Source organism: Astyanax mexicanus, chromosome 24 (assembly GCF_023375975.1).
Source record: "Astyanax mexicanus isolate ESR-SI-001 chromosome 24, AstMex3_surface, whole genome shotgun sequence".
Taxonomy (NCBI): domain Eukaryota; kingdom Metazoa; phylum Chordata; class Actinopteri; order Characiformes; family Acestrorhamphidae; genus Astyanax; species Astyanax mexicanus.
Genome location: NC_064431.1, coordinates 21,521,889 through 21,540,110, shown reverse-complemented (window position 1 = coordinate 21,540,110; position 18,222 = coordinate 21,521,889). Strand labels below are relative to the sequence as shown.

Sequence of the window (18,222 nt, the reverse complement as noted above, 5' to 3'; positions counted from 1 at the left end):
CATAAATTAAAACATTAGAGAGTCAAAAAGCAGCTTATTCACGCTAATTGACTCTGCTCAGTAAGTGAATATAAATGGGCAATATCTTGATCAGAGACTTTATTGAGCTCATGTATGTGTATTGTACAAAAAGTTGATAATGTGACAGGCTTACATCCAACTTAATAAACTACGCTATTTTAAGATGCACCCATTGCTGACAAAGATGTGCAAATACACAAACAAAAAAGGCTCTATAAAGTGTCTGTAGGGAAGGACTGCCTACAAAACTGCATAAAATCTCAAGCAGTTAGACATGAACCTACTGGTACAATATCTAATGCCAGGTGTGGTCTAGGATTTGAGCAGCAGACATAATTCTCTCACTAACTGTTTTGTTGATTAAAGCAAACAAATTCTCACAGATATCTAGTAAAACAAATCTATTAGAATGTCATACCTAAACCGTAAAGGCAGGTACTCCAACAAAAGCAGGATAAAAGGGATGTGACTAAAAACACTTATAGATTAAATTGTCAAGCAAATCATATCAATCCAATTTCCCAAGAATCTGAAACACCCATACGTCTTTCTCTTTAGTGTCTTACAGTTTTTATTCTAACAGCAACCAATGACAATAGAGCAACAGAGAAAACAAAAATAATTACATTCATGTGAAAATTCCAGGCTTGCAACATTTTACAAACAAAATGACACCATTGATTTAACTTCTGCAAAACTGCAGAGGCATTGATAATTTGTCTTAGTCTCATTCTCTAGTTTCCCTTTCCTAATGTATTAGAAGTTGAGTACAAGCTTAAATTGGTACTGTCTGGGCATGGGTCATTACATTTAAATCATACTGTGATCTGACCCATCTGGATATTATTACATATTATCTCAGTGGTATAATGTCAGACCTAGTCTACTTGGTGCTTTCACTAAAACGTAGGTAGAGTACTCAAATGAGTGTGTGTGTGTGTGTGTGTGTGTGTGTGGATATGTAGCAGGGCCTGTTGACGTCAGATTTCTGCCTGTCCACATGTACACTTCAGAACAATCACTTCACAAGTAGCTCAATGATATCTAGGCTACAAACTAGAAAATTATTTGATTCATCATTTGTGAATCAAGTAGGGTGGGTTTAAATCAATCTTTATTTAAAATGTTCTGATATTGATTAATAATAAACTTGGTTGATGGACAAGCCAGCACACCAAACTCTCTCTCTCCCTCTTTTCTTTATGCAGCTTTAAGACAACACAGCACAGAAATACAATTCAAACAGTTCCTGAATCAAGAGTCTGAATTTTCACTGCACCCAATCCTGAAACAGCAAATGACTCACAGCTGGAGAGCCTATGAATAAAGACTGGGATTAGCCTCTCCACTGTAATTGGTGGATTCTGCGCATATTGTGTGAAACTGAGAACAAAGGACATGCACATCACCTCAGAACTTGCCAGTCTTCATTAAAAGGACACTGCTTTTCAGCAGCATCCTTAAAAAATCAGCAATGAGAATAACAGAAATTTGAAGGCAGTTTGATTCACAAGATAAGAAAATATGGAAGTAAAAGGAACTATTTGGATGGTATCTGAATTTACAAAACTTTGTTTTGCTGAATCTCAGGGACATTGGCCATTTTTATATATAAATGAGACATTGGCTAAATGTTGTGTCTACACAATTAATTTGTGATTGTCTAGTCAAACTTTGTAAAATTATGCACTTCTGCTTAATAAGCGATTTAACACATTTATATACTCGTTATGTTTAGGGCCCAAATATCTAATCACACTTAATCTAAGTCACATGAGACCTCATTATCAAGAGAGCTGAGACCGTTTTGATATAAAATGCATGGGTATAGGCAAGTGTTTAGGGCAAATTTAAAAAGATGTGCAAATATCTAGAAAATACCCTAAAGTACTAACTATCATTTTTAATGACATATTTATTAGTTCTATCAAAATCTTTTTGTCCTATTCAAGCAAAACCTTTAACTGTAACTGAAATATCTCTAATGGATCAATATCAAAAAATCATAATCGGGACCTTGGAGGATGCCCAAGCCGTAGATTCAAGTATAGATTCTTGAATTAATCTCACTATAAGAACACCAAGGTAACTGAGTTTAAGAAGCCACAGAGTGAAGGGGAAAAGTTCTAAGAAAATTACTATTTTAGAAATAATTACTTAAAAACAAATTGTTATTCACCAGATAACTAGTAAAAGTTTTCAGTCTGGAGTGGTCTGAAGCTGCCACTGAAGCTTCAGCTAGTTTAGAATTTAATTCATTTCATTACATCTTTGTTATTTTCTATAGAATAATTTATTAAGTAATGCAATATTTAACAATGCCTAATTTTTATCCCTGTGCTATTCAGAGTCTAAGACCCTTCTTGTTTATGTAAATATTCCACATTAGCCACACACACGCTGCACCACCTCGCCCATGATAAGATACTGAACATTCCATGATAACAAAAACTTCCCAGACATTTGAGCTGAGAATTCTGTGAACATACTCCCACATAAAAACACACGAGCACTTCCTTTCAGCTGTCATTAATATTTGAGATTTTGGGATGTGGTCATATTGCATTAACCACAGCCCTCATTCAAATCTCATTTAGCAAGGTCAGGTCCATGGAAATTTACATACACTGAAATTACACCACTTTTTAAAACAAGCTCATAAAAGTAGAGCTTATACAAAAAAAAAAAAGTGGTGAAGTAGACATTTTAATACTGCTTAACTATTACTTCTTGATTCACTGACCAAACAATGAAATTAGAAACCTATACCAGTACAGAAGACAAAGGGAAGAATCTGTCAAATTAATGACTGCTCCATCCTCTTCCTACTTAGACTGTGAGAACAGGCTCATTATCAATACCACAATCAAGTGGGTCTTCAAAAAAAAGTGAAAGTTATACTTCCTTAGTGTAATGTTCAACGGTTGAAACCAACAGACAGTACGATACCATACAGGTCTTCAATGTCTATTAGCTATGCCATGACCCCCCCCAAAAAAACAAACAAACAAACAAACTACACCTATTCAGATAAAAATTAATATTTTATATTTCCTGAGTGATATTATTCGCTAACAAAATGACTTACGCAAATTAACTTTTTCAACATTAGAAAACTACTAAATCTGGAGCTCCGAATGTACGAAAATAACCCTGAAAACTAAAATTATAAAACGCACAGAATTTGCATTTTAATGCAATAGAGACAAATATTTTCCAACACTCATAACAGATCTTTACCTGCAAACTTTTTTTTTTTAATCAAATCTATTTTAAATTAAATTTACATATTCTGCATGTAAGATATGCTGTAAATAATGCATACTAAAATATCTGAAGTGTGTTTCAATATTATCTCTCAATACATTTTAATTGCAAATGCTGACCCATTAAATGAGTATCCTTCGTGATCCTTCAGGTTGGACTGGGTCATCCTTAATATCCAATTTTCAGCATTGAACTATCCACACAAGTTCAAACCTGAGTTCTTCTCATGTGTGCCCCAGTTTTACAGGTTGCCTTTAAGCTGATGAAACAGAACAGTCACCAGTGTAGTCTACAAAACATTTGCCAGCATAACCACAAAAAGGAGTGCTACCTATAGCCCAAGGCACTCCAGAAGCCCAAACCCTCTCAAACCACACAATAATCACTTCATTGAATGAAGTCACCTCACCAACCAGATGTGCCCCAAAGTCTGGCTTGCTCATCACATTTCCAGCCTGACAACAGTGAAACAGCATTTAGTTCATATATGAGTAAATTTATTCAAGTCCAAAACTATTTACATATTGTTCCAAACGTCTCAGGTGTTCTGTTCATTTCGGTTCATTTAAACAGCATTTAAAGTGGCCAAACTCAATGCTTTTCATTTTATGAGGCAAATGTTGTGTTATTTGTTTGACAGTGTAAACATTTTTTTTTACACATAAAAAAAAACCTGACATCTGATAAAGAGAAGAAGAAATGCAGTTAGAGAGGATTTCAAAAGCTTTAGAATGATAAACTGCTCAAACGAATGCCAGTTGGAGGTCACATAAAAATATGCAAGATAAGTGTAAACAGAATAAAAACATTGGTTCTAGTAGGAAAATTGGATGAAAATCTGGGCCATTGTACCTGCTGTGTGAACACAGCCTTTGACTAAATGTGAATACGACAGTTCTTCATGTTTCCAACTTTCATGAGAAACAGCCCTAAATTGAAATGCTCTAACATTTTTTGGTATTAAATAATTTTACATTGACTTCAATTATACATTAAAGGTTTATGCATGACAATGATGTGCATAAACACATTTTGAAAGATGGGTTAAAAATGCTCCATCACCACTCGCCAAGACTGAGTGAACTGAGTGCAACTAACCTCAGTCTGAAACAGGAAACATTATGCAAATAAAAGAGCTGCACAAGTGACTGAAGTGTTAAGTTGATTCAAGAAAGATATCACTAATCGCACATGAATAAACTTAGCCCTAAACCTGAGCCTTTCCAATCCACTTAACATAGCAGCACACAACCAAATGACACCTGTAAGAATGTGTCAAGCTAAATGCTATTCATCAGTGCGGACACTCACCACTTCCTTAAGCAATACATAAACCAGGATGATGCTGCAGTCTAACAATCTACATGTGGCTAAGAATATGACTCAGAATGCTGGCATTGACAGGAAAGACATTTTATCTGAAAATTAAAAATAATCATCCATCGACCACTGTTACACACACCAACAAGAATACCACAGTTAAAAGCTATAAAAAAAAAAAACCTAACAAATGACAGTTCAGGTCACTAAGGCCAGAATATTGCACTAAACATTATTAATAAAAAACAATACACAAATATAATCTCAACATTGCCCATTGTGTTCAAGTAGCAATGTAAGCACATTAACGTGAGCCCATTATCATTATCAGCAGTAAGAATAGGGGACATGGTAAAATAATAATTATAATGCAATAATATTAACCAAGATAATGTGATCCAATTAAAGTGCATTAGTAGTGACAGGTACTTAAATACTATTTACATGCTTTACCAAACTCAGTACAGTGACTTTTATTCAAAACACCAAACAATTTATTGAATTTACCTGGACTAAATATAATTTCTGTAATTAAATGTACAGCTGGGTCATTGTTTTTAAGCACTCGTGAAACGATAAGAATATTTGAAGATGCAATAAAATCAGAAAATCTCTAAATCAGAAAAATAAAATGTTCTTAAAAATGACAGTAACATGGTTTATCGCAAATATGTATAACTATAAAAAGTATTCAGATAATGATTATTTAAGCTTCGAAAAGAACACTAAAGATCAGTACTGCTTCAAAACCTGTGGACAACTGGATGCATGAGGGGAGGCTAAAGGGGGAGGGGGGAAAAAAAAAAAAAAGATTGTGTCAGGTCAAAGTCAGCCAAATCTACCCACTCAGCTGTTGAGTGCAACAGGTTCATATTGGCACACAGAGAATATAAATATAATAAAATACAAATGTTTCTTTTTATCCAAAAGTAAACATACTCACATACCGGCCATAACATTAGCACCACCTGCTTTGAAGGAAAAAGACTTACAGATCTACAAACACAGAGACCTTGTGTTGAGGAAAGTGCAATAAGGAATAAGGCTCCCTTTAGCACAAAACATCAATAGATTTTCTTTTTTTTCTAAAACCACAGAATAAAAATCAAGCAGATAGAAGACTAAGAAATATTACTCACTGTATTAATAAGGCTTGCCATCCCAGTCATTGGCAGGTCCCAAGCAAGTGAGGGACCCCAAGCAGGGACAAATAAACAAGCATGATCACAAGAACGGAAATACCCTCACATCTCAAGCACACAATTCAGAGGCCAGAAACACAATGCAGGCACAAACACAAATACTAATTCTAATGAATATTAAAATATAACTAATCCCAATGCCAAGCACTGGCTGAAGTGGTGGAAATGACACCACCACTGCAGAAGTGAAAATGTGTGATGAATCACGCTTCACCATCTGTCCGGCTAACAAATGAATTACATTTTTGGCCGATGCCAAGAGAACACTTCCTGCCCAACAACAAGTGGTAACTGCAAAGTTTAATAAAAGAAGAACAACTACTACTGTTTTGTCTTAAATGTTTGTGTTAAATAAACGGTGAACTGTGCTCTTCCAACTTAAAGAACTTCCTTCTTCCGTTTCAGAATGACAATATGCTCCTGTGCACAAACTAATATTAACAAAGTTTGTTTTTAGAATGATCAGTCAGAGTCAGAGTTCAGTCATGCAGACACTAGTCAATTTTAGACATATTTTTTACCCTGACAAACTTTCACGACTGAAAACAAAATGTCCAGGTGGGGGGTTGGAGGTGATTCTGATCTGCTTGAGAGGGGGTCAGGTTTAGTGATGGGACGATCCACTTTTTTCAGCTCAGATCCGATTTCGATGTAAAACTGATATGAAACTGCCGACACCGATACAAATAAAAGATAATTTTAGTAATAAACAAAGTATTATTACTACTATTATAAACAGACCACACAGCCCTTTGAAGAGTATACACAAGTGCATTTAATGCATTCCAGAGACATTCATTTAAAACACTATTTTTTTTTTTATTAATGGAGATGGCTAGCGGCTAACTAGCGACGCTAACTGTATTTCCGAACTAAATGAATCACTGTTTTTTCCAACAGATAGGTGTGTTTGTGCTGGTTAGTGTTTGTAGACCTTGTTGTGTTATACGATATGTGGATTATGACCATAGTTTACTCCAGCAAGTAGTTAATACCTTTACAACACCAGAATGCAGTTGTCAGCTAAAGTTTACTCAGTCAGCCTCAGACTGAAGCTGCTGGGGGTTCAGGGTAAACTGTGGCATTGGGATCCGGATCAGTAATGTGTTTCGTGTTAACATCATGGGGGGGTTTATTGTCCAGCTCAAGCTGCGAGTTGGAATATGGATTGGTAAGCGGATCGGCCGTGGTACGTTAAATTACGTCAATATCAGCCCCAATACCAATACTGTATCGGATCGGTCCCATCTCTAGTCAGGTTGAGAAATGTAAAAAGCAAAAAGTGATAAAACTGAACCACTGTAAGTAGGTAAAATCCAACACTGCTTCTTTTTGGTCTTGAAGGTTTTGTACTATTTTGACTATTTATACCAAACTGTCCTGCCATATTGTAAGCCCATTGTTATGTGGTAAAACTGTTTTTAATTTCAGCCAATTGTCTTTTCTCATACACCATACTGTCCTTTCTAGTACATTATTGTAAATATCTCTTAAGGGCAGGATGGAATACAGAATTATGGACATAAAGAACACTTAATGAGAAATCCTAGTCAGCATCTGTTTTCCATGGCAATAAGCCACAGCGAGTAACAAGGCTTAGGATTAGAGGACATGATCTCTCACAGCTGAAGTTCAAAGCTGAGTATCACTGGATTGCCCTAATTGCAGATAATCAAGACCCATATTGATGACCACACACAAGCTAAAACCGCCGTAAAACAGACACCACATGGCTTCTTAATACCCTTCCCTAATCAGCTCAACAGATCAGAGGCTTGACTCACACTTCTGAGGGATCTGTGGAGTAAACAGAAGCTTAGATGACTTTACTGTATGTCACATTTCAAAACAATACTCGATACAGTACACAAAAATCATGACCTTGTCTGGAATGTATGGAGCGAAACAACCAGTTCATCTGGCTGGCCAGCGGGCGGAAGAGAGAAAGGTATTCATTGGGGTTTAACGCCCATCAGGATGGGCGAGCACAAGTCAGGTCACAACCTGCCATCTGAAGAGCACATCACCCCCACTCCACCACCCCCAAACATTATACGCCCACAGCAGCCATGTCCAAGTTCAGGGGCTTTACGTATCCATCCTTTTCTGTGGTTTCCTGTAAGGCCTCAATTCAGACAAGCCCTTCATTTCCGTCAAGAAAGCCTTCATGTGAAAGCTCACAACTAACTTTCTTTGCAAGTCTAAACAAGGCGCCACATGCAGACACACACATAGCCTAATGTAACTCAGATTTTTTGTAGCTTCCTCAGCAGCACTGCCCTGGTGACTCTTGAGACAAAAGACTGAAATAATGTAGACTACTAACAATTTAAAGTTGACACTGCGATTAGAAAGAATTTTTTTTACAGTCTCTTTCTGACTGGTTAAAGAGTTCTAGTGATGTGTGAAAAACTGAAATGTTCTATATTAACAGTATAATAACTGTACATTTCCCCAATGTTAAATTAATAAAGGTTCATCTTATCAAGATTTCACACCATTACAAATAAAAACATATATTTTCAGTAAACCCATTTTGCTTAACTAATTAAAATCTGTAGAGCCTTTTTTACTTTGATAAATCTGGTTATTGTTATACGCAACATACGTTTGAGCATGATGCTGATAAAAACACTGACCAACTGTGCATCTCATTAGGGCAACGTTTCTGAAAGTGTGGGGCAGGAAGAATTGAACATTTTTAAGCCTGTTTTGCCAGACAGGGGCGAGGGGGCGGCGGGCATACGCCCTGGATGTTTAAAATGTCGGCAGAACAGTGTAAACAGTACCACGCTAACAGAAAAACACAAAACAGAGGTGTGTACAATGTTAAAGTAATAAAATGGAAAAAAATTGTTACAAGGACCACAATACTTGGCGACTCTTGGTTTTGAATTCACTTTAGCTGATATGGGGGATGAGGAGCGACCCACGTGTGTTCTGTATCTTAAACAACTCACTGTATTTTATTACTATTTTGCGTAGAATTTCCCCTTCTTTCGAGGTGAAGAATGATAGAAAAAGTTTGAGCACCACTGCATTAGAGAGTGAAATTAGTCCAGTTTTACTTGGTGAAGTGTCATGCATTTAGACAATAACTCAATATACCAAGTAACCCAGCAATAGGTCAACATACTTCATTTTGCCCAGGCCATCAGGGCCAAAAAGCCAAAGAATTATAGGGTCGAAATTAATAAATGTTTTAAATATTGTTAATTAACAGAACTGCCAGCACTGCCAATGACAATACAACCATATTTTCATAACCTAACTATTTCAGCAAGCTTCACATAGAGGAAGCGCAAAGAGTTGAAGAAACTGAACTGTTAAATTGTTAGAGTTGGCACCCTGATAAACTTGACGTGTAGTAAGATTCTGTGTAGGAGGCGAAACTTTTTCTGCTAATAAAAGTGGATTTTTATGAATCTGTAATCATTAAACTGGTCTTGTAATCTGACAAAAGGGGAACTAAATCAAAAGGTCACTCAGGCAACAGGCTGGGCATTTGAAGCAACCAAAATGTGAAATGCTGTGGCCTGGGGCACCACGCAATAACCAATATCTACCTCTGGTTGTTTTTGTGGGTTGTCTGCAAAGATCTATGTTCTCTAGTGTTTCTCAATGATGCACATGGTCATGCACATGGTTTTTCGAACATACTCAGAGGTCTCTCAAGGCCATCCAAACTCTTCAAAAGCCACAATATCCACAAACACTTTCTATATTTTTTTTACTTGTTCTGCTTAGGTTAGGACAATCTGCAAAACTTTTAATCACAATTAAAAGACAATTAATTCTGGTTGATGCAACTCAAGTGTAATATTAAAATAAAAAAAATATATAGGAAACGGTCATTGAAGCTAAATGTTATTGTAATGAGAGTTTACTTAATGGTATTCTCAATACGCTTAAAAAGTATAGTTGGTACGGTAGGAAAATGTATCACAATAGAAAAAAACTTGGATATAGTCAAAATAAATAGTCCAAATAAAATTAAAAAAAGGGATTGTTTGGCTTGGGGCACCACAAATCAAAATCCACCCCTGGTTGTTTACAAACAGTGTGTCTCAGTGATGCTCAGAGGTCTCTTAAGGCCATGGTGGGCTCTTCGGTTCAAACTTGATTTACTTAATTTACAAATTAGCCTCAAACAAGCAGGAACTCATGTTACCTTAATCACATAGTGATTAAATAATTACTGTAGAGCACACCAGGATTGATAAACTTGCCTCCTTCAAGTTATTTAAGTTATATAATGTCTTCCTCATTTTTTCTGCCTAGGGCTGGACAATAAATAGCCTTGACTTGACTCTTGACAACCAGGAAGAAATGAATATTACAAATAGATTTCTTACCTTTGACCAATACAATATAATTTTTCTAGATTGCTATAAACCATATAAAAAGCCTGAGTTGTGTGTCATTACACTGACGATGCCAGGATACAGAAGCATACAGTGTTCTGCTCTTTCTGCTCAACTTGAATGCAGTGAACTGAGTGTCCTGCACTGAATGCCAGTGATGGATGCTGTAAATGGCAATTATCTCCTGGAACCCTAGGCCAATTTTGTGGGATGATTGATAGCCTATAAATTCCTAAGAATTCACAAGACACAATTATTCCCACCATACGTTATTTTCAAGATATCCTACGGTACTAAATTATATCTTAATTTGAGAAATTCAAGACACATTACAATCAATAAAATCCAAAAAACAATAAAAAAAGCCAACAGCTACTCATGGTTGTTATTGTATGTTGTTTGCAAACGTGTGTCCTCAAGTGTTTCTCAATGTTGCAGTCATGTTTATGCAGATAGTCAGAGGTCTCCCAAGGCCAAAGTGGGCTTTGTATTTCAAACTAGATGTACTTAATTTGCTAATTATTTGTCCTTAAGCACATCGTGATTAAAGAACTACAAGCACACCAGGATGTGTACACTAAATCTTACTTCCTTCTAGTTATACTAATGTTCACATGTTGTCCAAAAGCCTCACTATCCACATTCTCCTTCTATCTTTCTCCCTAATCTCTCCCTCACTTGTTCTGTGTTTTTCCCCCTGCCCCAACACACACTCACATACATACACACTGTGGTATGCAGTGCTTGCCTCTCTGCAGCTAAAAACAGCCAGGCTTGGAGGAGGTGATGAATGTGGTGAGGAGCCAGATCTGACACCGGAGAGCAGAAAGCTCCCACACGATGACAGAAACTGAGCCAGGTCCCTGACATCATCACTGTCACTGTTAAAGCAACAGGGTATCCCTTTAGAGATAGGACTCACAGTGCCAAACAACAAGGAGGGCCAGTGCTAGGTCTGCTGCACTTCCCTTCTGCACTTCTTCCAATCGATTTGTTCTTGGTCTAATTGCTACATAAAGCTGTTTAAAAAAAAAAAGTGTTAAATTTATTAGCTAGTTGCCCGCCTGCTGTTGACAAAGGAAAGTAAATTAACCAGCTATTTTTTCAGCCATAACATTCCTAGTCACACCCTAAGTTTTAGTCTTAAGTTTTACAGATGAGGCCTGAGTAAAGAAATTCTTTCTCTATAACAAACAAGCACCTTTCTTCAAGTGCTTTCATCAAACCACATTTGTCTGCCAACACTTTGTTTTATTTAGAAGCGAAGAAGTGAATGAACGCCTCTGCTCTTCTCAATCCACGTTGCGGAGCAGACAGCCAGTGGGAGGAGGCAGACCACAGAGTGCAAGTGCTTTGACCTTTGCGACAAATAAACAAATTGTGTCCTCAATCCAGCTGACTGACCTTTGATTATTCAAAAACACCCACAGGTGGAAGCACCTGACTCATTTTCAAATGGAGTGCAGAGTGCTGCAGCTGTTATTATTTTAATAGGGATGAGATTGCAGCAGCCCCAGTGAAAGGTGGCTGGAAAGCACAATGCAAAAAAAATGAAGGCATAAAGCTTTTCTCTTTTGGAGCACATGGACTGAAGTCTGTAGTCTGTCTGTCAGTGTTCCAACAATCTGAATCGTTTTCCAGTTACGCAAGTCTGAACAGATCTGCGTCACTTTAAAACAAATAAACGTCGTTCCTAAGGCTGCAATTCATTACAGTCTGACAGCGTGTCAGTGAGGAGCTGGAAGCTGCTAATCCTTGGTCATATCTACACAGAAGTGAAATGAAAGAGCAGCAAATTATTGACTGAAGATGGAAGAATCTGTCATCCTTAAATGAATGATTATGACTTTCCACCCAATCAAATCCACAGAAGATTGCCAGAGAGAGGGCCGCTTGGCTGTCCTCCCTGAGACATTCTTCAGTTCATAATTTTTCTCTCCACAGGCTCACCTGTTAAATGATGACAATATGAATATCTGGGTACACTCCTGCCTGTGTTACCTTCTGGCACGCTGCTCAGAAACTTTGCTCAATCTTTCCTTAAATATGAGCCAATGTAAGATTATGTAAAACACAAGATAATTTAGAACCATGTCTGCCTCAGTATTGAATTGCCTGTGGCCTGGATGAATTAGTTTTTATTAAGATATAAATGGTACACTCGACTGAAAACAAACATACCTTCTGCCAGCTGCTTTAATCAACAATGGAGGAACCTGACAGGCTAACCTAATATTATCCAGAAACTCATTCATTTCTACATTATAAACCCAAAACTAGTTTAAGCTCAAATTAATTAAGTGTGTTTTATGACATTTGTGGGTACATAAACATTCAAACAGATTAAACGAATCAACTTATAATAACTGAGTTTAGTCTGTTGCCATTGGCATCTTAACTTCTATGGCACATCCATTTGCATATTGCGTGTATACCTAGTAAAATCAGAGAAACTCATTCAGAGACTAAAGTGGTCTCTTCATTTTCCAGAGCTGTATGTATTATGTTTAAATTAAGGTGAAGACTGAATCCGATTCTATTTTATTAAAAATAAAATTATTTATGGTAAAAGAACCCAATGTAGAATTACTATGTAAAGCAATTCATGTAATAAAAAAACAACCTTACCAAAATTATGAATTTAACTACAATTAAGCCATAATAACAAAAGTGTATACTCTAGCTCAAAAATCTTACGGCAACCGGTTTCCTCAACAAAAAAAAAAGTTAATTCAACTTAAACATATTGGTCTGTACAAGTAAGAAATAATTAGCGAATTACTCAAAAGATGTGAAATTAGTTAGTTAACATTTTCCCACAATAAACAGTTTCATAGCCAAGCTAACGTTAACGTTACTCCTCTTACCTTTAGAGCATACTTGGCTTGGGTCTTCTTGTGAAACACCTCCAAAACCTTCCCGTTGATCCCCAAGCCCAGAACCTGGCTGGTGACCTTGTAGTCGTCCGTTATGGCATTTTTCTTTATCTGGAGCGAAGGTTTCTGTCCGTGAAACTGTAGGAACTGGGCCGGGTTCTGCTGCTGTTGTTGCTGCTGCTGTTGTTGCTGGTTGGGGAACACCGGCTGGTTCTGGGAGTTGGACATTGTGGCCGCAGAGAGAGAGAGCCGAGCAGGAGCCGCTCCTTCCCGCTTCGCCGAGGCGGAGACCGCGAAGCTAACAGGCTAACACGGCTCTTTCTCAAAGTTTACGATCCACAGAACCGCGGGGATACAAAGATAAAGCGAGAAAGCCCAGGATAAAAGCATAAAAAACTCACTTTATCCACTCATTAACTCAACTCGAGTAGAAAACAGGCAGTAAAGCGACTCCTCAGCCCGGTTCAGCCAACTTGCCGCTGCTCGGTTTCTGGGTAACTAAGGCGTCTCGTGAGCTAGCCGGTTAGCTAACATCCATTTCCACAGCGAAACCGCCGATTCCCGCCTAAAAACAACCCGAGAAAGAAGCAGGACTCAAACTTTTCAAGGTCAGTAAGCTCCCAGCTCCTGTAAAACACTCATAATACTCGATAAACAGCGTTAAAACGCGAACTACACTGTGAGAAACAACGACAATGGCGATGGGAGCAGCAGCGCTCGCTCTGCCCTCTCGCTACTTTCCACCAGTGGCTCTCTGCCTCGAGCGCTTCCCCCTGCTGACGTCAGGCCGACGGCCGAAGACGCTCCGGTCTTAAAGGAGAAGTGTGAACACACGAAATACACCGATTTAAAGGAGAAATCTGAACTTTCGGTGTTCTGAAACATGAAAACGAGTACGAGAGAACTTTTGTCGAATAACCCACCTCGGTTCACCCCCAGAATTGCCAAATACAATGTTTTTAGCCGATGTTCCCAATAGGCTTATAATGCTAGTGATATAGAGGTATAGCATTGACCATTCAAATAAATCGCATTTTTTACACCATTAATAGGCACAAAGTAGCTCCAAACTTTGTTTAGTAGATTTCTGAGAACCCTGACATTTCAAACGAGGCACTGAAAGCTTTGAAAGTGCACAGATACACAATGTACCTTAAGTTAGTTCTCCAGGTTCTGGCATCTTCAAATTAGGTCATGATAAGTCAACTGACAAAAATGAACGAATTAGTAGGATAGGGGAACAGATTGCAGATTGCATGCATTAAATGGAGGTGCCTAAAAAAGGATTTCTCCTTTAAATATAGTAAAGATTTTTGTAACAAAATAAATTGTTACCTCCCTTCACAAAAAGTCACCCAATATGGGAAAAGCATCACCTCCCTAAAATAAGTCATAAGTATTTTTTTAAGCAAAATTTATAGTTTTACCTAAATCATTTTCTCATGATGAAGTATGAAATGTATATGTATAAATATATAAATTAAATGTTGAAAAAAAAAAATCTAATTCATTTTAAACAAATATTTGGCATGAAAAATTAGTAAATATAAAGCTCTGGATGATCACAAACCATCAAACCAAGCTAAACTGCTTAAATTTTTGCACCAGGAGTGGCTTAATGTTATCCAAAAGCAGTGTGTAAGACTGGTGGAGGAGAACATGCCAGGATGCATGAAAACTGTGATTAAAAACCAGGGTTATTTCACCAATTATTGATTTCTGAACTCTTAAAACTTTATGAATATTAAATTCTTTTCTTGGCATTATTTGAGGCCTAAAAGCTCTGCATCTTTTTTGTTATTTTAGACATTTCATATTTTCTACAAATAAATGCTCTAAATAAATATTTTTATTTGGAATTTGGGAGAAATGTTGTCCGTAGTTTATAGAATAAAATAACAATGTTTATTTTACTTAAACATATACCTATAAATAGCAAAATCAAATAAACTGATTCAGAAACTGAAGTGGTCTCTTATTTTTTTTCCAGAGCTGTATGTATGTATTTTAAAATACATTTGTTATTTTAAAATACAAAATGTATCAATTATCTAATGGTCAGGCTACATGTCCATGATAAATTATAATCTTTGAATACTGATTATTTTCCATATAGTGAATGTTTTGTAAAAAAATATATATATATTTAACAAAATATTCATTACCAATTTTATAAATGCCAAATGGCAAATGGAACAATGTCAATATGTTCAAGTTAGTGGACAAAAGTAAGGAAAAATAAGAATAAAATGGAAACAGAATTACAACATAGTCATAATAAAAAAAATACCTGCTAAAGGTCAGTTTCTGCACTGATTTAATGATGATCTGATTTACCTCCTTTCTAAAGAAGATATTTTTAATATATAAGGGACTGTTTCACTGAATAAATGACTAAATAATTGTACTTAAGAACAAGTTAAAGGGATTGTCCCACTTAAATCTAATAGCAGTGAAAAAGTCGATAGGAGGTTGACATTTACTGTTTATTCACAACTGCAGAAGGAAAACCCGATATTGCTGCTAAAAATACAAACTTCAGATCTACATCAGTGGATTTTTTTATATCACTGTCAGGGGGATTCTCAGTGGTTGTGTAATGTATGCCAAAATTCATGGGACATGAGACAGTTCTTGCAAGATGCTGCTCACCATGATTATTAACACTCATTGCGCTCTTTAATCCCCAGTCCCCTATGGGTGGTAATGTTTCTGTGACATATTCCCAGTACACACGTGACTCTGTGGATTGACAAATGTTAAACTTCGGAATCCATCTGGCACACACTATCAGACCTCACTCCAAAACTTAATTTCATCATGTCATCTTGCCATGAGCACACTGGCAAGGTGTGGGTGTTCCCAAGCCATACCCTGAAGTAAAACCTCAAGATCAATTTCCATACTGCTGTCCCAAGACATTCGGCATTTCAGTGAATTTGATGTATGGTGGGTGTTGCGTAAAGTAACATGGAACAACCTGGCAGCTCCATATCATACCCATTCTACTGGCACAACTTTTCTAGTGATTTTATTCTAGCTCTGCGTCTACGCCTCTGAAGACATGTCCAGATACTTTTGGACATAATAGGTTGGTTTCCCAGACAGTGATGGAGCCCAGTCTCAGACTGCACAGCATTCTGAATGGAAATAGTCTAATGAAAGAATAATACTGTCCATGACTAGACTTAATCCCTTTCTGGGAAACTGTCCCATAATATATGAACAGGTGTCTGTCTCTGGCCCTCATCTCGTATAGCAGTAACGTGCTGTGTACCACACGATGGCGCTGTACACATGCATACATTTTTCATCACAAATCATTTTCTAATCATTTTCCCAGTGACCTACATTCACATGAGCCACAGATTCATGCTGCACCATTTTCCCTCAGAATTATCCCTGCAGATTTATATGGGACAGGTTCTCTGATCTGCGTCCAGTACATTTTTCCATGTGTGTTAGTTGGCAGTGCAGTAAGGAGATATTATAATAACAAATAATAATATTTATGACATATCGGTTAGAAATATATATATATACTTTATTGTTCAAGATTATGGCATATTGGCAGTATGGACAGTGGGCCAAGTCTTGCTGGAAAATGAAATCCGCATCTCCATAAATCTCCATATAATCAGTGACGACTTAGAGAGACATGTCATCTGCTGGTGTTGGTCTGCCATTTATTATAAAATATAATATTTAATATAATATATATAATTTAAGAAAGGCCTGGTTTGGCTATATAATCAATGCTTATAATAATTATAGTCAACACCATTCTTTATTTCAGCACAAGTTTACATAGTGGGAGGCCTTCATTAAAAATATAGTTGAGAGCCAGATCCATATAAAAAAAAGTAACAAAATTAAGTATTATATATTCAAAAACAATTTTATAAAATAAACAACAAAATCTCTCTCTTTCTCTTTCTCTCTCTCTCTCTCTGTATATATATATATATATATATATATATATATATATATATACCTATATATATATATATATATATATATATATATATATATATATATATATGTATATATATATATATATATATATATATATATATATATATATATATATAGGTATATATATATATATATATATATATATATATATATATATATATATATATATTGGTAAAATAAAAAAATATGAGTAAAAAGAAAATCTGTATAGATTTAGATAGACAAAGATAAATAAATCATCAAAGTAAATCAGAGCTAAAAAGTCCTTTTCACTCACTAAATCTACACACCAAAAATATATTAAAGATATATCAATGAGATGTACATAAGATTTGCCCTCTTGATTCTACAGTATTGCTGTATTATTTCAACACAGGTTTACATAGCGGTAGACCCTCAATAAAAAATATAGCTGAGACTCGGAGAGATAACACAAAAACGCATAACAAATTAAGAATTATAAATAAGATAATAAATAAATAGATAGATTTTTTAAAATTAATAACAATTCGATTTATGTAAGATTTGCTCGCCTGATTTTACTGATTTACTCCAGTATATTCAGTAGAACCAGTAAAATATCTGTACAGCTCCTGACTCAGACACTAGAGGGAGCTTTACACCAGGCCTTAGCTTAAACACTCAGCGTGTTAATCAAATTGTTTCCTTTTTGTTTGTCAGAAGCATAATATCCCAAACAGAAATCCCAAAAAAAGAGAACATAGTTCTACTGCTCCACAGCTCAATGCTGGGGGGCTTTAAACCCTTCTAGCCTGTGGCTGGCATAAGCCAATGTAGCCTGGGTTAAAGTACCTGAATACATAGTACATAAGGAAGGTTGTCCACAAACATTTGGTTACTTTGGGCACATTTCAAACACTAAGATTTGTGAATTTCAGCCCATATTGCCTTTGTATATAGAGAGTTGGGTGTGGATTCTCTTGTTTCTTGATTTGTTACACCTATTTTTTATTTTAGGCCTAAAAACCTAGGCCAATCATGAGGAAATGCACCTAATGTGTCCCCCCTTATTTTCTTTCCTACTACTTTTGCACCTTCTAAACTGTACATGTACTTTTACTTTCACTTGGTTCAGTTCTTCACAGACGTAAAAGCTTTCCTTGAATAAGGTATTAGGCTTCCATCCATACCTCTTGTTATGAAACACAGTTATTAGAGGGTGACAAAAGTGTTGTG

The 18,222-nt window shown here is 36.4% G+C and overlaps 1 protein-coding gene across 2 annotated transcripts in view; it reads right to left on the bottom strand.

The window, feature by feature from the left end:
* The window catches only part of mapkapk2a (MAPK activated protein kinase 2a), a 47,719-nt gene extending 33,908 nt beyond the window's left edge, over positions 1-13,811 (bottom strand). For both annotated transcript variants that reach the window (XM_007247744.4, XM_007247745.4), the window contains exon 1: positions 13,042-13,811. In XM_007247744.4, coding sequence (XP_007247806.2) covers positions 13,042-13,278 — 237 coding nt within the window. In that variant the 5' untranslated portion in view covers positions 13,279-13,811. The remainder of the gene's footprint in view (positions 1-13,041) is intronic.
* Positions 13,812-18,222: the final 4,411 nt, after the last annotated feature.